The sequence below is a fragment of the Uloborus diversus genome, chromosome 2 (genome assembly GCF_026930045.1).
Source record: "Uloborus diversus isolate 005 chromosome 2, Udiv.v.3.1, whole genome shotgun sequence".
NCBI lineage: Eukaryota > Metazoa > Arthropoda > Arachnida > Araneae > Uloboridae > Uloborus > Uloborus diversus.
In genome coordinates, this window is record NC_072732.1 from 156,402,479 (window position 1) to 156,423,462 (window position 20,984).

The 20,984-nt window shown below is 33.0% G+C and overlaps 2 protein-coding genes across 2 annotated transcripts in view; one reads left to right on the top strand and one right to left on the bottom strand.

Moving 5' to 3' along the window:
• The window catches only part of LOC129216610 (WD repeat-containing protein 19-like), a 50,801-nt gene extending 39,839 nt beyond the window's left edge, over positions 1 to 10,962 (bottom strand). The window contains exons 1-4 of the mRNA XM_054850827.1: positions 10,933 to 10,962; positions 9,277 to 9,500; positions 7,196 to 7,247; positions 7,033 to 7,121 (exon numbers count right to left, since the gene is read on the bottom strand). Coding sequence (XP_054706802.1) covers positions 7,033 to 7,121; positions 7,196 to 7,247; positions 9,277 to 9,500; positions 10,933 to 10,962 — 395 coding nt within the window. The remainder of the gene's footprint in view (positions 1 to 7,032; positions 7,122 to 7,195; positions 7,248 to 9,276; positions 9,501 to 10,932) is intronic.
• Positions 10,963 to 20,722: 9,760 nt separating this feature from the next.
• The window catches only part of LOC129216611 (far upstream element-binding protein 1-like), a 20,509-nt gene continuing 20,247 nt past the window's right edge, over positions 20,723 to 20,984 (top strand). Inside the window, exon 1 of the mRNA XM_054850828.1 lies at positions 20,723 to 20,731. Coding sequence (XP_054706803.1) covers positions 20,723 to 20,731 — 9 coding nt within the window. The remainder of the gene's footprint in view (positions 20,732 to 20,984) is intronic.

Here is a 20,984-nt window from a genome sequence, read left to right on the forward strand (position 1 = left end):
TGTCACTTGACACAATTTTTGTTCTCAAGGTAAACCGGGCAAAGCCGGGCAACGCAGCTCCTAAATATCAGGGTTCATACTCTATTTGGATGAAAAAATTCAATGACTTTTCCAAGACTTTTTCATGATTTCAATAAAAATTTTCATGACCTTGTTTACGAAGAGAATAACACTATTTAATCTCAAACTTGCTAATTTTTGGAAATGAGTTTTAGCAAAACGTCTACATAAATGCCGCAGCCTCATTGAAGCACTTACTCGTAATGAAAAAAATATAAGTGTATACTTAAAAAACTAAACTATTCTTATTTGTCTTCATCATTTAAATTTAAGTAAAGTAATAACGCAGTGGAACTAAAATTATGATGCTTAAATGTCTAATTATTTTTATAAACAAGCAGAAAGATAATGAATGGGACAAAGGTTGAATGAGTCATCACTAAGTTTTAATAAATTTGCTTCAAAAGTTGCCTTTCAGTGTCAACAGCGCATTTAATCATTCACATAACTTGATAGTATTTTGGTTCTTTAAAGTAAAGCCACATAGTTTAGTTATTTATGTTTCTAAACCAGATATTTTTTGAAAAAACCGTTTAGTAATGAATCAATCTTCTGATTCAAAAGTACTTGTTTTGTTTACTTATTTTCACATTTTTAAAATGCATATAAATTAATAGATTCAGAAATTTCAGAACATGTTTGATTCTTGACATTGAACGTAGCAGTGGGTCGCATGAATTAGTTTTGTGGGCTGTATGTTGGACATTACTGTTTTAGAATTTTAAAATTCCCCTTTTCTGTATTCTATCACCTAACTAAAGATCTTTACTTTCTAAAACCTTCAACAGATTAAAATAAACTCTGATAAATTTAATAACAAATTTCTTACGAGTGCTGGAATCGAACTCGGATGCAATTGAATTGCCTTTTCGAGTGGGCGTGACAAAACCAAGAACGTGCAAGCTCGCTACTACAGAATATAAAACATAAGAAGTGTTGAAAATAACAGTAAATTCAAAATATAAGAGGTGTCCAAGCAGTAAATTCACATCGCAAAAAAGGCAAGCGGCTGCAACAGAAGTGGATGCAATGATTTTTCAAAATTCAGATTTGATTTTGGAATCGTTCAATTTTCCACTTTTAATAGCTCTTATGTGCTATCACTCAATATTTGTAATGCTCTATTAGTTAATGTTATTTCATCTCTATCCAGGACATTTTTCCATGCCTTGAAATAAATTTCCATGACTTTCATTGGAAATTTCAATTTTCCATGACTTTTCCAGGTCTGAAATTCGCTTATTTTTTTTCCATGACTTTCCAGGATTTCCATGACCCGTACGAACCCTGTAATATATGAAGATTTGAAAGCTACTGTTAATGTGATTTTATACCTTTTTGTTTGTTTGGCGAAACATTTATTATTGCCAAAGAAAAAACATCCGCTTCACTTGCAAAAAGGCTGGGTTCCGGTAGCTTGGTCGCTTGGCACGTTAGGCGCTGAGCAGTTCAGTCTAGGATTATTGTTTTAAGGCAACCGGCAATGTAATTCATTGTTTTGGCGATTTGTTTTGAAAGAAAAGAAACTTTTGATTTCTTTTTATCCGAGTGAAATGTACGACATTTTCTTCCTTTTTTCTGACGATGATTTTGAATGTTCCACGGGATGTTTTTTTGCTTTTCTTTAGATGGATGGATTATGATAGCGTGGTTGCTGGGCAAGTTTGGCGATAAACAATAGAGCTGCGGAATTATTTTTTAATTTGAACGATATTATTTGATGTCTTTTTTTTGTTTATTTGGCGAAATATTTTAAATTGCAGTAAAAACCGCTTTACTCGCTAAATAGAGTTTTAAAGCAACTGTAAATCTAATTTAATGATTTGACAAAAAGTTTTAAATTACAAAGAAACTTAGATTTTTTTTTTTTGAAAAGGTGTGTACGCATTTTATACAAAGAAAAACGATCATTTCACATCAGAGAGGGAGGGGGCGTCAATTTTTCAACGGGCATCGCTGTGCGGGTATTGCTAGTATATATATATATATATATATATATATATATATATATATACATTTAAAGTTTTTAAACAAATACAAGGTCTAACACACACAAACAATATCCAATGGCTTTCTTACAGAATCATGCTGTATAAAATGAAAACCTTAAGAGTTAATGCTTGCTAAATGCTGCTGAACTACTACAAGAGATGACCCTTACTTGACGCACAAGATGCAATTGAAACTGTAGCATTTACAGCATTATTATAAAAGCAGCTACTGCTACAGGGGAAAAAAAAAAGGAAAAAGGGGTTACAGTAAGCGCTGCTTAATGTGATCACGTTGAGACAAATATAGATAACAATAACTGATTGTTAATAATAACCATCAAGAATCCCGGACACACAAAACAATGATTTTGTCAATCAAGAAGCAATTATTTTTACAACTGTAAATTAAAATTACAATGACTCAACTAAATGCAGTTAGAAATTATAAATTAGCAGAATGAAATAGCCCTTTTTCTTCACTGATTAAATCAGCCGTCAGGGGGGGGGGGAGGGATGACCATTGAAACATGTTTTATTTTGAAAATAAATAAAAAATAAGTGAAATAGATTAAAAATTAATATTTTTTCAAAAAAAAAAAAAAAAAAAAAACACATACTAACAATTTCCTGATTGAAAAAAAAAAAGAGAATCTTTAAAAATAAAACAAACATTGGTTCTTATTGTTCGTAACAATAAGAACTAAGGCCAGTTGGCAAGGCAGTTGAGGCCAAAATAACTTCCAACTATCAAAATAGTTGAAATATTTACAGTATACAAAAGGACAAACTTCAAACACAACAAACAATTTTCGGTGAAGCTTGTGTCTGATTTTAACATAAGGTTACTCATACGAGTTTGAAACACAGAACATTTAATTTAAATACTAGGGATTCTTTTGAAAAAAATGCATATATTTTTTTTTAATTTTCAAAGTAGATCAAAATTTTCTAGACCATTTCAAAACTTTTGTGTGATTCTTTGCTGATAAACATAGAAAAGTACCAAATTTTAAGAATTTTTCTTCTAAAAAGTATGAAAATTACAATTCTAGGAAATAGTGGTACCAATGTTAGGCTATTAAGTTACTCTTTCATCTATTGATAAATGTTAAGTAATTAATATATACATAAAAAATTTATTTTAAATATTCTAACAAATCAAAAAAAAAAAGTCCAATTTTTCTTAAACAAAAAAATTAGAAACCCTGCGAACTACAGATATTACGTATGTATTAAAACACTTAAAATAGTTGAAACAAAATCCAATTTCAGAGACAGCCAGCTATTCCCTACTTAACTTTCTGACATTCAACACTCTTAAAGAGTGTGACCTTGATTTAAAACTTTTAAATTTAATGATTTCAATAAAAATATAAATGAACTTACTACTCTTGCCTCTTTACAAGGCATACTAAACACCATAATTGCGAAAAATCTTATTCCTATGGCAGATGCAAAGAGATTGCGATTTTCAAAGTGAATGTGTTAAAAGTAAAAAGAACGGCACATAAAAGAATTAAAATAAATTATTTTAGAATTGCACTTTAGAGCTCTACAATAAACATATTATTTATAACAATCGACGCAATTGAAGCAAAAATCAAATTAAACCAGCAATTTAGATTTTAAATTTTTGATCCTCACAAAAGATGCAGAATTTCGCTTGAAAATTTTAACTTTGTGATTTTTATAGGAATAAGAAGCAATTTCATTTATTTGCCTCCTAAAAAAGCATAATAAGCATCAAAAATTAGGAAAATTCGATTCTCATATCAAATGCAAAAAGATTGCTTTAATCAAAATGAAAGCATCAAAATTCTAAAAACGGCAAATAAAAGAATTTATTAAAGCAAAAAAAAAAAAAAAATTGAGAATGGTACTTTAACAAGGCTACAAGATGTAATATTATTAATAATTATCGGCATAATCGTCAGAAATTTAGAGTAAGGGGAAAAAAATCAAATATGGGGAAGAAAATAGTCTAACAAAAAAAATCGGATTTCTGATATTAACAGACAAAAAAAAAAAAAAAAATACCGGAATTCTAGTAAAATTCAGTATAACGTATTAACTTGTACAGAATTGGAGATAGGAGAAAATCTTTAAGGCCATGTAGAATTAGTGATGTGGATCGGGTAAATACCCAGTGGGTAGGTAAATATTTTTTGGGTATTTACCCGGGTATTTACCCAAGGCCTGGGTAAATACCCAAAAACTGGGTATTTTACAAAAAATGCTAAAAGTGAATCAGAATTTTTTTTTTAATCTAAATATGAAATAATTGGTAAAACTGATACATACATATGTATTACACAGTTTATAATATTTTTTATCGAAAGACTTAATGAAATTATGAAAGAAACATATCACAAACCAAAGAATCTTTCTTTTCAATGCCATAATTGAAGAAGATGTTTGCTTTTTTTTTGTAACCAGTTAAGCTTTTTACTTTTTGTAGAATTGCTTTTTATATGTGAAATCTATCAACATTGATTAGGCATATCCAACACATTTAATGTGAATATCATATTAGATTGCTGAGTTGTTTCACACAATAATTCTTTAAATATGTGATCAAAATACAAATTTTAGGGAAAAATTTATTGTTTCGTATATAGTTGTTTATACAAGGTGTTTCGTTTTAACCTGCAAGACCTTTATTTTTACAACCGTTAGTCCTAGATGCTTACTTCCAATTGCAAAAATATTCAGATGCAGAGTAAAGATATTGGAAGTTTGAAGCAAAAATAAAAATGAGTCAAAAACTACAAAATTTAACTTTTTATACGGCTCTAGGTCCCCTAACTTATATTTAGAGAAATGATCTGAATTTAAAACTTACTGACACAAAAAAACTTGACATTTGTGCAATGAAAACTGAAGGAGATATTCCATTTGAAAGTTTTAAGGGACCATGCAGAAGATGAGATTAGAACTTATTACCCTTTCAGAATAATGACAGGTTGGCAAAGTAAAAAACACAAGGTATTACATTTTTCATTTCTACTCAAAAATTCATGCAAATGTTATGTTGTGATACGCAAAACACGCTGCAAAACCTTGAACAATTTGAAAAATCACTCTGCACACATATAATTTTATATAAACACTCATTAACTGCTATATTTTCCCCCAAAAGATGTTACTGACGGCGATGTAAAATGGTTTAAGTTACAAAACGCTGCGTTTCATATCTCAGTGAATATTGGTCGTACTAATGTCAAACTTTTTTTGTAATTGTTTTTCAGTGGAGATTATTTCCCTAAATATCAATAAGTCAGAGGATCTGGGGCCCGTGTAAAAAGTTAAAATTTGTATTTTTTTACTCATTTTTATTTTTACTTCAAATTTTCAATATCTTAAGTCTGCATCTGATTTTGAACATTTTTGCAATTGTAAGTATGCATCTAGGACTAACGGTTGCAAAAATAGAGGTCTTGAAGGTTAAAACAAAACACTCTGTATATATACATAGTAGAATACATACAGAAAAGTATTTTAGTTGAATATAAATTTTTGAAATAAATACCCGGGTAAATACCCATTTTGGGTATTTACCCAGGTATATACCCTGGGTATTTACCCCTAAAAATAAATACCCGGGTATTTTACATCACTATGTAGAATACAAAATAAGGAATTTGTAAGGACATAATAACAAAATTCAGGAGTTTTAAGGGTCCTTATGTTTTTTTCTTAAAAAGCAGGAATTTATAAGGAGTTTGTAAGGAGCATATGAACCGTGTTTAAAATGTTACCATTCTCTCCCACGATACGGAAAATGACGAAGCGTATTTCCCTTTCTAAGCTATTGAACAGTTGAGTGCAAAAAGAATTGTACATTCTTCATCATCAATTCAAAACTGAGTAAATAAAAGATTTTGTAACAGATGCGAAATTTATGAAATTAATCATTTTGACAACAAAGTGCTGCCTTCCAATTGCACACTAAATGCAAGATCATGAGGAAAATTTTTTAAATGCCCAATAAGTCCTTTACATTTGCTAACTACGGAAAAAGTTCTATCTATAGCACCAAGCTGTTAGATTTTTCACGGGTATAGTGTTGTTGAAATACTCTGCTGTTTCTCCAAATTTTTAATTGCCCTTAGCATCAGTTTAAGTTTGTTAACGAGAAGCATTTCTTCAAATTATACATCTTTTTTTTTTCACCTCCGAAATCAGACTTAAGCTATTAAAATAAGTCAAAGTGGTCTCATTGATTTGCATTGCAAATTTTTCCTGTTTAAATTTCACCTGAAGTAATTAGAAACACTCCTCATAAAATTAAGGCTTCAGCAATAGTATCAGGTTTGCATTTTGAGCTCAGTATCCCCAAATACTAGAATTCAAAATTTTCAAATATGTACTGAAAATAATAGTTCAAAACATGTCAGGGCTTCTTGAAGGATGTTTGTAGCTCCACTAAGTTTAAATTTCTTTCCCATAAGTGGCCCATAAGGGGAGCTCGGGGAAGGGGGGGGGCATGGCTCCAGTTGAGAAATTCTGGTTTAAATATTATTATAACCAGATACAATAATACATTCATGGACATTTAGATCAGAATTCTGCTGAAGAAAATAAATCACTGAAACAATATTTTTCAGCCCATGGAAATTTGAACTCACGACTTTTGCCTTATTAGCATGAGAGTCAGGGGAACTCTACTTCAAGGTGCTATGCATTGAAGCAATGTTTAATAAAAAACAGAATAAATTGCTTTTTTGACAAAACAATTGAAATGTGAATTTTGTTTAAAAGAGCCAAGTTTCCTGCCAGCCCATGATTTCCTATAAAAACTGATGTTTCAAAAATTATTTACCTTATTATAATTTATTTTTTAACACTTTTTTTATTTTTTTATTATTATTTTTTTTTACAAAACTTACAATTCTATTGAAACATAGCTTTAGTTCAAGAAGTTCAATTTCTTATACTAAAACGATTTTTTATATAATCATCATATGTAAAAAAAGATCACCTCTTATAATCATTGCATCTTAAAGATGTTCTTGCAATTCCAGATTTACAAAGATAATTATGATGTTCTACCTGAAAAAAAAAAGGAAACTTTGACTTACACCAACCAAATTCAATATGTTATTACAGAAGAACAAATAGAAACATACTTCTGGTTCAGTAACATTCTCTACCAGTCCTTTTTCATACAGACGACGAGCAGCAGTATAATTTCCCCTAAATGTATGTAAAATATTGAAATAAATGAACGTTGTTTAAAGTAAATTCTCACTTGTCAAATTTTACATATAAAAGATAACCCAGAATATTCATTTACTTATCGTAAATATATTACTCCATGTATTTTATTTGTTTCATTATTTGCTTTTTCTTTGTAATCAAGAAATGAATCTTGCAAGGTATATTATGCTGCCATGGGCAGGTAAAGGGCAATATCTGCAAAAACGAGTTTTCGAGATACTTGAAGAAATGTGTTTTGGATTCAATACTAACAATAGAAAAATCTTGGGCCTAGCCTTTTTTTTTTTATTTGCGCTTTTATTCGGAAACCAAATAACAGGATGTCTACTCAAAAAACACTTCCAACTTCCCTGACTTTTCCAGGTTTTCCATACCCTAAACAAAATTTCTCAAGGTGCTCTTTTAAAGGTTAATTCAGTTACTTTCGCTATTTTTTTTATTGGTTAGCTGTGCTTAAGTGACATTTTATACACCTTATGTTTATATCCCATTTTAATGTAAATTTCAAGCTGTTATATCCATCCACATCTCTAAAACAGATTTCATTTTTAGGGAAACTTTGAGAACTTTTAAGAAATTGCTTCATTAAACTGTTAAGCATCAAATACTTCACACAGGAAAGGGGCCATTGGTTTACGAGCCTGGAATCTTGTTAAATAACAGAATTAAAAAAAAACAATACTAAGCACTTTTCGTAATGCGCTCAAAAAGACAAAATAACTTTTCTGGGTCAGAAAGGACAACATTTAAGTGTATTCCTGTGGTTTTCAACTATTCCAAGAAAATGACTGTACAAATGAGGAAAAGTGCGACTTAAGTCAGGTAGAGAATTTCTTACCATTATTTAACTTTCTGTCAAATTCGAGTGTTGAAGCCAGTGGCAGATACAAGGGGAGGGTCATGGGGGTCATGACCCCTCCCAAATCATCAGCAATATTATTCATCCGCATTGTGGTCTAACATTTTTTTATTTTTATGAAATGAGATTTTCATAATCTTTTCAATTCGACAATCATTTTTAAAAGTAAATAATTTGAAATAATACTTTCATTGCAAATTGAATTAATCGGTAACATTCATGTCATATTAGTTGCCCTATTCCTGGCTAATTTTTTGCTAAAAATTGACGCCCAAATAGTTCAAGAAATTTTTTGCCCCCAAAACCATAGCCTCACACATAGGGGTCATCTACATCACTACACAAACACCTAAGTAATACTGAAATTGAACAATAATCTATATGCTAGTTTACTCTTACTTTGAACAGCTTATCTATAACTGATATGAGAAAATTAAAGTTTTTCATTGGTAGTTGTAGGAGCACCCTAACTACCATTGTTAGAGGGTGTAAACTTCTCAAACTCCCAAGACAAAATGGAATTTGCAAAACTAGAGAACTAAATCTGAGTTGGAGAACTGGTTTGCGGAAAAAAAATTACTGTCTGGGGGAGGACGAGTATTGAACCATTCAACTTTGGTAGGGAACTTAAGAGAGATTGTGTGGTGTGAGAGAACTACTAGCAAACAAAAGGTGTGTTGTTGAAGAATTGGTTTAAGGAAAGAAATATTTTCTTTTAGTAATTTCAAGTTGCATGAATTTCAGATGAAATTTATTTTAATAAACTACAAAAAAAGAAAACAAATCTTTAGAAACTGCATGCAATAAAATTTTTAAAATAATCCAGGTTTTCTGCATGCAAAAGTAAATTTCCATGACATTTCCAGTACAAAAAATTTCCCTGACATCGCCAGGTGGGTAGACACCCTGAAATAAGCAAGCTTTAGCAATAAAGCTAAATAGATGACAACAATGCAAAAAAAAAAAAAATGCAGTTTTTGCCCTTTGCTCGACCACAGCAGTCTGTTTGGTATTGTGCATACAAGAATGTAAATGTTTTAAATAAATACACAAGTTATTTAGTTCAGTATCAATAAATCAGTGTGACCAATTAACAATCACAACTAACATAAATTTATGAAAGAATAATAATAATAAAAAACTAACTTTAATTCTAATTGTTCAGCATTTTCTCTAGAGATATAAGGCACCTCATTTGGACTTAAAGTGACAGCTAACTTCAGTGCAGAATCCCATTGATGAAGACTTTTGCACATTTCCAAAGCAGCCATGGGGAAGGAGGACATTAAATATAGTTTTTTAGCATGCTCATGGTTTTTTAACAAAAATTCAGAGATGTGACCAGCTAAAAGACTTTTATCTTCAACACCCTAGAATGAAACATAAAAAGAATACATACACTCATGTGCCTTTTTCTTAGCCCATATGTGTATAGTATTCAAAATAAACATGAAAAAGAAAAAAATAGAGACCAAATCATCAGCCCACATATGCACACAAACGGATAAACTAATAAGCCAAGTAGATATGGTGTGGAGCATTATTATTGTAACAACATGGCTTCTGATAATGGAGACTAAACCCCTGCTCTTAATTTTAGGTTTAAGTTTCTTCTTACAACTTTCAGTTTAGCATTAAAGGCAGTTGAATAATGTGTTATAGCATGTTACTTAGGAATTAAGCAACCTTTCATATTGTTTGTAGTTTATTACTTTTTTGCTTCACAACCTTCAGATGAAGAGATGGAATGATAAAATATTCTACACATTAACCAGCACATAAATGCAGCTAAAGCATTAAATGAACTTTGAATATGTAATTTTGTAATATATGTCTCACTATGACTTTGAATAAACATTAAACAATGAAAAGAGGTAATAAGTAGTAAGCTGTCTTGTCATCAAAGAGCAACAGTAGCGGTTATATCACTGTACTTGGAGGTTTCTAAAGAGGTCAGAAGACTACAAGTCAGCAAATCAATTTTTAAAAAATACATTATGAATAAAAACAACCTGCACTCAAAAACTAATAAAAACATTTAAATGGTTTTAAGGAATTAAAAATTTTTCAGGAGGCATATTGTATTATATTCCTATACTGAAGGTTTTTTTCACAACCTTTCTTGGCAAACTAAGAGGGTGGCGGTTTGTCTCGGGACGGTTTACAGACATTTGACTGTATTATATATATATATACAGGGTATTCTGTTTTAATCTGCAAGACCTTTATCTTTGCAACTGTTAGTCCTAGATGTATACTTCCAATTGCAAAAATGTTCCAAACCAGATGCAAAGTTCAGGTACGGAGAGCTTGAAGCAAAAATGAAAATGAGTCAAAAAATACAAAATTTAACTTTTTATGTGGGCTCTAGGTCCCCTAACCAATGTTTATATAGAGAGATATAATTTTCATTGAAATCTATTACTGACAGGGCCGCACCATCCCTATGTGCAAGGTTGCGGCACATGACGGCGTCAGGGTCAAAAAAGGCGCTGAGCTCTACCAATCAAAAATGCTCCAAATGAGGGGGAAAATTTCTAACCAAAGAAAAAAACATTTTTTTGAACTTTTCATTTTTCTATAAAAGTAGCGGTGGAATTATACTGCTCATCAAAACAAGCAATCCTCCTTGCTGCCTATCCATAAGAAAAAAAATTGTCTTGTGTCTAAATATGCTGTTTAAAAGCACAATCTTTTACACTGAAAATACTTGATGCTAATTAATGCATATATTAGCATTTTTCTTCATATGTGGAGCCATGAATGTTATTTCAGTATATAATTTCACAAGGTTGAGCATACGAGGAGAGCAAGAAACTTGCTTATCCCCATTTTGGTTCCTGCGATGAATATGTTATATTATAGTTCATGCAATATGTATTAATCACAGAGCCGGATTTAGGGGAGGGCAGGCCGGGCTACTGCCCTGGGGCCTCCATGACAAAGGGGCCACCCCACAATGAACTTTTTAAAAATATCCTAACTTTTACGGATCGAAAATATCGGATATATACATATATATCAAAATATTCGGATATATATCAAAGTATCAGATATTTTCGAAAATATGATGATCTTTTCAAAGCCTGATTAGAGGCCTCCACTCCTTTGTTGCCCCGGGGCCTCCACACTTCCAAATCCGACCCTGATTAATCAGAACCCTCCTGTCCCGAGGTGCAATCACAGGAGGTAGTGGTCCACAGGGCACCCCTCTGGTTGCACCGCTCCGTGCCCCTCCCCCCTCCAGAATGCTTAGTTGAATGTTTTTCAAAAATATTTACTATTGAAGGGGCAGGGGGGGGGGGAGCTGGAATGCATCTATGGGAAAAAAGCGATTTTAATAGGAAAAAAATAATAAGATGTTGGTATAAAACTTTAATTTCTTTTAAAAAGAAATCTGAGTTAAAAATTCTCAATAGTTTCAGCTAATTGGTCAGCTACTCCCCCGCCGTCCTACTTCTTTTCTCTTTTCCTTATTATTTTTCTTTTTTAAAAATCTTCAAAGTTGTCAACAACTGCGTTTTTTGAAGTTCAATTTCGAAAAATTGGAGGAGAGAAAAGGGGAAATGATTTCAATCCATTTTTCAAAGGGAAAAAAACGGTCGGGTAGAATCCAGAGTTTCATCCCTTATTCTAACATCAATAAATATGGATAATAATCGCGTTTTAAGGCTTCAACTTCTATAAATTTCCGTGGAGCCCCTTGTACCTCCCCCCCCCCCCATAACACCACCGAAGACTGTCTAAAATTGTGATTTTCAAACTACAAGTTTCAAAATTTTCGAGGGAGGACCCCTGGACCCTTCTTATTAAAAAATATATATTTTTCCAATTTATGCCCCCCTAAAACTATTTTCTAGTTGCGCCACTGCTCCTGTTGTCATGTTTTGACAGGCATAAAAGTTTTATTAATTGTTCATCATTTAGAGATTAGATAGATATTCAAAGTGGCTTTAACTAAGATATTAAAATATTTTCTTCTTCCAAAACGCATTATTAGCGTATCAGAGGAGCTGCTGAACTCGGAATAATTTCGAGATGCGAAGTAAAATATTTAGAAACCATACTGCGAAATTAAAGATTCACATGTTATTTTTTGTATAAACTAAATGTCAAACGTACTTTTTTCAATTTTATACTTGTCTACAAAACCTCCCTCCAGGTATTAACTATATTTTCCTCGAACGCTAGAGCATAAAGGCGCTCAAAGGACATTTGCACGACGGGGCTGATTAGGCTGGGCACGGCCCTGACACAAAAAACTTGACATTTATGCAACCAAAATTCAAAGAGTTATTCCAGTTCAATGTTTTAAGGGACTATACAGAAGACGAGATTAGAACTTATTGCCCTTTCAGAAGAATAACAGGTCGTTAAAGTAAGAAAAACAAGGTATTTATATTTTTCATTGCTATTCAAAAATATATGCAAATATTATGCCCTGATAAGCAAAAACACACTAGAAAACCTGGAACAATTTGAGAAACCACGCTTAATGCACACATATCATTTTAAACACTTGTTAACCGCTAGATTTCCTCCCAAAAATAGTTATTGATGGGGATTGAAAAGTGGTGTAAGTCACAAAACGTCCCTCATTTCATATCTCGGTGAATATTGGTCGCACTAATTCATGGGCGGATTTGTGGGGAGAGGGGCGCAGAGAGGGGCAATGCCCCTTCAGTTTTGGGAGGACTTTATGTATCAACAACACATCTTCCAAAAATTAATATATATATATATATATATATATATATATACATATATATATATTTTTTCTTTTTTGAATAGTTCAGAAGGGTATGGGTGGATTTATAGGGGGAGGGGGCATAGGGGACAATCACCCCCAGTTTTGGGAGGACTTTATACAGTAACAACACATCTTCCAAAATCTTAAAACAAAAAAATCAGGACTTTTTTTTGAATAGTTCAATGAAAATGAAGAGAAAAGCAAATGTCCTATTCTGATGGGAGAAAAGAAAAGGAAAAAAAAAAGAACATTAAATACAAATAGTACAGCTGTCACTGGGGTGATGAAAATGTGTCTTAATTCACTATTTTGGACTGAAAACCATTTGGGCAAGTATATGAATGAAAATATAGGCTAAACGAGCTATACATCGAGCTGCAACACTTATAATAATTGACGATTATTTTAACAAATTAGAACCTAAAGCAAAGAGGAAAAACTCCCCCCTCCCCCATTCGCATAACAGAACGATCTACTCATTATGATTTGTGTCCACATTTCAAGTATTTATTTGTGCATAATATTTATGTTCTTAGTATATTAATTGGCCTTTTGAGAAATTCTAAACTAGTATGTTGTGGCCATCACGAAACTTTCTTCTATATTTTTCTTTTTTTTTTTCTGATCCCTCCCCATGCTTGACGAGGAAGCAATATTCTAAACAAAAGCAAAATTACAGAAGCCAAAACTTGACGACCATCCCAATGTCTGAATTATTGTAAAAACAAAACAAAGAGCGAAAATTGAAAGTTACTTTAAAAGCCTTACTTGAATTAATTACAAATATTTTATTTGTTAACAAACATAAGATGGCAACAGTTCAAAATTTTAAATCATTGGGATAATATTTCCTATCATTTCCATACAATTAAAATCACGAGAAATACGCAGACGACAATCTATTACGATTTATCTTTCTTATTGTTGCATTAATAAAACTATTTTTATTCGCAAAAAAAAAAAAAAAACCAACACCTCTTGGAGCGATCGGCGTCAAAATAGAACCAAAGCCTGTTTACATATGGATTCACATATATTCCAAATTTCAACCAGAACGTAGCATTACATCTTGAGATAGGGCACTCAAAATGGAAAAAAAGAACGGATGATTGCGCTACCCCCCTTTTTAGCTGTTGACACAAAAATAAAATCAGTTCTTATACCCACTAAGGGCTACTTGCCGATAAATTTTTCTTTCATTCCGTTCATTATTTCTTGAGATACAGCAGTCACAATTGACGACAAAAAACGTTCTATAGCTCAACCCCCGTTTGAGTTATTGACACCAAAATTCAATCAGCACCAGTTCCTGTTAATACCAACATATGGACCAAATTTTGTTTGATTCCGCCAGTTACTTCCTGAGGAATAGCAAGCACGCGTAACTCGAAAAACGTCCCATTGCTCCACCCCCCTCGGAGGAATTCGCGCCAAAAACTAATGGGCACAAGTTCACATAGGGGCACATATGTGTACTAAATTTCGTTCGATTTCATGCGGTAGTTTTTGTTGTAGAGCGGCCACAAAAAACTGGTCACACACAGACGTGACACACATACATACACACACACACATACATACATACACACACACAGACAGACAGACATTTTCCAAAAATGGTCGAAATGGACTCAGCACACCTCAAAACGTTCGAATCCGTCAAAATTCGAAATTCGAAAATTTGCACGAATCCAATACTTTCTTCTATATATTAGATATAGAAGAAAGTAAAAACATAAGTTTTTTTTCCTTCTCTCTCTCTCTTTTTTTTTAAGAGAGAGAGAGAATAAATACTGTCGCAAACTGAATACATTTCAGTAATCTGAGTGTTCTGATTAAATAAATATTTTTACTTAGAGGGAGAGTACAATTTTACTTACTTTATAAATACTGTTTAAAAAGTAAGGTAAGTCATAATCATCTAAGTCTAAGTGAGTCAGTCCTTTTCATTATTGAAATCTAAATAATTGAGTAATCAAAAGTTTTGGAAAATTTGCTGAAATTTTATAAAAGTCTATAAAAACCTAACAAAGATTAGTAAAATCGTAAAAATCCTTTAACCGTAAAAAATGACGAATTTTCGTAAAAATTACAAAAAAATCAAGCAAAAATTTACACGTAAGAGTGAATTACAAACAGGGTCGAATTTGCCTATAAGATAAACAAGCTGTTGCGGAGGGCTCCTGCTTTGAAGTGGGTCCTTACCTCCCCTACCCCCTCCCCCCCAAAAAAAATCATGATTTGTTCCTTAAAAAATGGAAATTGCTTGAAAAAACTAATTTCATTTTTAAGTGCTTGAAAACCTTGAATATTTGGAAACGTGTGGTTACAAACCTTAAATTTTAAAATTTCTAACAAATAGTAGAGGGGAAGGAGTGCCAACATGTGTGAAATTCAGCTCCTTGCCACATCCTGTATTAAAAATGTAAAAATCATGGTTCTCACATTTGTAACATATTATTTTAAATAAATTTTTGTGACTCACAATGTTTCATATCTTGCTATTTATTCAATCCTGAATGCAGTATTTTGGAAATTCTTTTGTATTGATTGCTTTTATCTTACTTCTTCTGCATATTGTCTATCTGTTTAGCACGGAAAAAAAAAAAACCACACTACTTCTATTTCTTTTCGTTTTCTTCCCCACTTGCAACTGAAGAAAGGTTGTTGTCATGAGAAATCTATGATTTCTTTTTTCTTTTAAAGTTAAAATAGCTATTTCTCCCAAAGTTAGAACAGGACTGCAAAAATTTACAATCAAGTACTAAAATACCAGAGACTGGAAAGTACAAATGAAGTGCATTAAATAATTTTATTTATTCTAGAGTCCTTGAAAATAATTAGATAAGTCTTTGAAAATCCTAAACAAAGTAGGCTCCAATTACTTCTACTGCATATTGTTAATCTGTTTAGCCAGGAAAAAAAATGATACACTACCCCTATTCTTTTTCGTTTTCTGCACTACGTATAATTAAAAAAAGGTTGTTGTAATGAGAAATCTAGTTTATTTTTTCTTTCAAACTTAAAATGGCTGTTTCTTACAAAGTTTGAACAATACTGTACAACTGTATAATCTGGTTATCAATTTCTATGTCTATCCAATTAACCTATATAAGGCTTCAAAATGCAGAATTGTATATCCATTTTACAAAATTTCCTCTGGGGGAGAAACCCCCGGCCCCCTAAAATTGGAGATATTCTATTTCCCACTTAAAAGGGAGCCCTGCGTCACTCTTTATAGCTCCCTCCCTTAAGGTCAATCAAAAAAGGACAGCATGAAAACACACATTAATGAAAACGACACACAAAAAAGTAAAGCATGGATTTATGCATCACAGGAAACAGACAAAAACATAGGAGTAGGGGGGCAATAAAAATGTTGCTAAAAAAAATCCTGTCCCCCCCCCCCCCCAAGGAACTCAGTCCTAAATCTGCCTATGCAGTAATTTCAAACTTTTTGTATTGGAATAATTTTTTAATGGAGATTAATTCTCTAAATATAAGTTAGAGAACCCAAGCTCAATGGCGCAAATTCTCGCCCCAAAAATTTTCTCTCTTTTGAATCGGGTTAAGCATAATAGTTTTTAGAGCGTGTAATTTCAGTTAAATTCACGGGGGACGGGAGGGGGGTAGCCTAACAAATACCATTTGAACTGAAATATTTTTGGATTGTTGACCCACTTTGTCTTCCCAAATATTACAACGTGAACCTTGAGTAAATAAATTTTGGGTACCCCTGAGTTTTGCTACACTTTTTTTTTCCCAAATGTATGAATATTTTCAGGGAGAATGGATTCAACTTTCTGGCTCAGGATGGAGTCATTACTAGATGTATACAATATGAATCTTGAAATGGAAATTTATTGACACTTAGATAGGGGGTTCGGGGGTTTCTCCCTTGGAAAATTTTCGAAATTGTAGTTTTAAAACCAGTTTTAGACGATCTCTGGTGATGTTAGGGGGATAAAAGGTTTGGTGGTCCTTTCCCAGTAATTTTTCAATATTGAAACCTTAAAAGTGCAATTGTAGATAGTCTAACGCTGTGTTAAGGAGGGATCTCCTTTGTTTTCAAAATTGTAGTTCTAAACACACATTTTTAGACTATCTGTGGTAATGTTAGAGAAAGAAGAGATCCTAGGCTCGCAGCAGGAATGTTTTCAAAATTTTAAGTCTTAAAAACACTATCTATGGTTGGGGGAGAAGCAGTTTTCTGAATTTGAAGTTCTAAAAATGCAACTGTAGCCAACCTTTGTGATGTTAAGGAAACGAGTTTTCGGAAGCTCCCCTGGAATTTTCTCCAAATTGAAGCCCTGAAAACCAAACTTTTGACGATTTTTTAATTAATGTTGATGAGAGTGGAGGGGAGGGGGCGCTCCACATAAATTTTTGAACTTGTATTTTTAAAAACGCATTTTTGATAGATCTTGATAATGTTAGGGGAAAGTGAATTTCGGTGACTTTACTCCGACAATTTTTTTAAATTGATACTCCAAAAACGCAATTCTAGGCTTGTTTTTTATCGTGTTGAAGAAAGAGGGGGGGGGGGGACCAGGGGATCTCTACTATAATTTTTTCAAAATTGCAGTACTAGAAACGCAGTTTTGGATAATTCTCAACAGTGTCACACATATTCATCATACAGAATTGTGCTACTTCCAGAAAATTTATAAAAAATTGCAGAGAAGTCAAATCCTCTGATCCAGCTATGAAATGGACACCAACTCCATGCTGTCTGTGATGTGTTCCCTTCATCGAAAAAGGAACAAGATCATTACATTTTGGAAAGAGTACCAGGGCCGTCGCTAGGTCAAAAAGCTGGGGGGGGGGGTACAATTTGGCGGCCCCTTAATTGTTTCAAACACATGTTCTAATATACAGAGAGAGAAGGTTTGGCTTCTAGTTTAGCAGGTATAGTCACATTACTAGACCTTAGTACTAGCAATATAAATTTAATCGTAAGAAGGATAATATTCAATCAGAATTAGGGGGTGTCGGAGGGCTACCTTTTTGCATTATTTCGAAATTGAAGACATACAAACACAGTTTTAGACTATATTTTAAGTTTGGGAGGAAGGGGAGATGTGGTCCAGGATAGCATCTCCCGATACTTTTTCCATATTTAAATTTCCAACACAATCGTACCTTGTATTTAATTTTGTTCTGAAGAGGGGGTTCGTGGGCTCTCCCCAGGAATTTTCAAGGTTCTTATTTGAAAAACAGTTTTAGATGATCTGTGGTGATGTTAAAGGAGGAAAAGACTCAGGGTCATTGTTCTATAATTTTTCAAAATGCAAACTTCAAGCACGCATTCCCAATTGTAAATTATTTCTTATTGTGACAAGGGGGTTTTTCCACTGGAAAAATTTGAAAATTGTAGTTTGAAAAATGCAGTTTTAGACGATCTATGGTAATATTAAGGAGAAGAGAGACGAGTCCCACCACCATGAAATTTTTTGAAATTTTGAAGCCTTAAAAAAGCGATTGTTGACTTTTTTGTTAAAATATAGTGCACCGCCAGTTTCTTGAAATTAAAGCTCTGAAAATGTAATTTAACCCAACCTTCGATGAAAAGGGGATGGGTAGATTTGAAGGGGCTCGAGACCAGAAATGTTTCGTAATTGAAGCACTAAAAGCGAGATTTAAGACAGTTTTCGATGATGTTGGCGAGAGAGAGAAAGAGAGAGAGAGAGAGAGGAAGGGAGGGGGGGGGGCATTCTCTCGAAAAAATTTTGATCTGTTGAAACCGCAGTTTTAGAAAATTTTTGGTAATGTTAGTGGTTGGAGAGATTCAGAGTCCTCCCATTGCAAAATTGCAAAATTGAAATTCAGTTAACGCAATCGTAGACAATTTTAAATACTCTTAGAGGGGTAGAAGGTTTTGGAGAATCCCCCGAAACATTTCCTGAATTGAAGCCTTAACAATGAAATTTTTGAGAATCTTCGGTAATATTTGAACAAGTTTCGGGAAACCTCAGGGAGTTTTTTTTAAAATTAAAGTAGGAAAGACCAAATTTATTCGGCCTTGAATGATGATGAATGATTAATTGAGAGGGCGTTTCTCGGAGGTTACGCTGGGAGTCCTAAATACTCATGTGTAGGCGGCCATCTTTGATGACCTTAGGGTAAAAAATGGGGTTTCAGAACGTTTTCCCGGGATTTTTTCAGAACCTAAGTTTTAAAAACTCACTTACAGGGCAGCTTTGGGAGGTAAAAAGAAGGGTTTTTAGTTCCCCACTCTTCCTTTCAGTTTGGCTACGTCCCTCCTATCTTCATTCTAAATTTTAATCAGGGGCGCCGACTTGTAAAAATTATTGGGGGGGGGGGCGGACATCACCGGGGGTTTAGGGTGTTATGTAATCCCTCTGAGGTCTCCCACCCCAAATAAAGGTCAGATTTTTGTACCTTGAAAATGCCATATTTTCTAGTGTGTATAATTTTAACAAATAAACAGTATGTGACACGGCGTTTTCGAAGTAAAAGAATCTAAAAATTGGTTTACAAATTTTCTGGTTCAACTGTTAAATCCTATCACTTGTCTTAGTAAGAGATGTTTTTGTTCTATTTTATGGGGAGCCGTGCAGTGCCGTAGTTAAGCATTGATATTATAACGTAGGAAGGACACTTGACTTGAATGGAAAGGCACTCCCAGAGACGCAGACTTTTAAAAAATGGGGGAGGGGGGGGGGAACCGGGGAAAATTTTCTAAATTTGAGATGAAAAATAGTGAGTTTTAAAGTTTTTTTAAAGCATTTTAAAGTCATATAATCAACATTAGAACCCGCCTGACATATATTTTTTGGCTTTGAAAAAAGGAATTATAAATACAAACACGCACAGTATTTCCGTAAAAAGGTAATTTAATTTACGCATGTTTTTTTTTAAGACCAGTTTTTTCATTAGTTATACCGGCTAACATATTCAAGTGTAAACGCAGTCTCTCAATGTCTAGGTTATTTTTGAAAACTCAATTGATTTTTCAAAATTTGTATCACCTCTGTTTAATAAAAGCAACTCTTGTTCAACTGCAATGTTCTGTGCGAGTTCAGTTGATGTAAACCGCCCAATAATGCAAGATTGCACCATTTCACAAACCTCAATGTAAAGTGCCTTTGGGATTTTGAAAGCATGCGGTGAACTGGCTTCGTTGTTTTCATACTTTGGTATACGTCGATTCCGAGGAAGCAAAGGATCATTTTGTGAAGATTTTTCTTTTAAACACAATTCCCAAAAGTACTCAAAACAATCACGCCTCCCATTTAATATACAAATCAAACCCTCATATATTTTTTCCAGATCAGCAACACTTAGATGAGCTCGCCGCAGCGCTGCCCACCGGCAACAGATTTGACCCGTAAGTTCGAGCACTGGGACAAATTTTAAGTGTGCTTGCAGCATTATAACACCATCATTATTCACACTACTCCTTTTCAGTTAACCTGCTTACTACCGTAATAATTATTTGTTTTAACTAATTACTGAATGTATTTTACAAGGTAAACTATCTTCAAACAAGGAAAATAAAAGATAAATTTATGAGTTTAGAAAACATAATATAACTAATACTTTTCTTGATTTATTGGGGGGGGGCTCTGCCCCCTCAAAAATATTTTTGAGGGGGCTTGGGCCCTCAAAAATATTTTTGAGGCCCCATGGAGTCGGCGCCACTGATTTTAATTATTGATAAACATAGTGTGGTAATATTTTCTTCCAATTTTCCTTTGTCAAACACGATTATTTGCTTGAATTTTCCATAATCAAGTTTTAAATTTCCCGCCTAATATTTTTGTTTTCTTGCAATACAAATACAAGCGTTTGCGGCCTTAGAAAAAGGACTTATAATGAATGGATGTGGTAATTTTTTGCGTTACCTTTGGTCTCTATTCCACTTCATTTTATTTTAAACATGCCATTTTGCACTTGCATCTCTTGATCAAGCTTTGATTTACTTACGATTTTTACATTCAAACATTTAGAACTTTTGTTGTGAGTATTCATTACAATATTTTGAATCTCTCTTTGCATTTCACTGTTTTTTTTTCCTCTCTCTCTTTATTTCAAATTTATTTCGGCGACCCATACATTTTTCTCCATTAAGCAATGATTT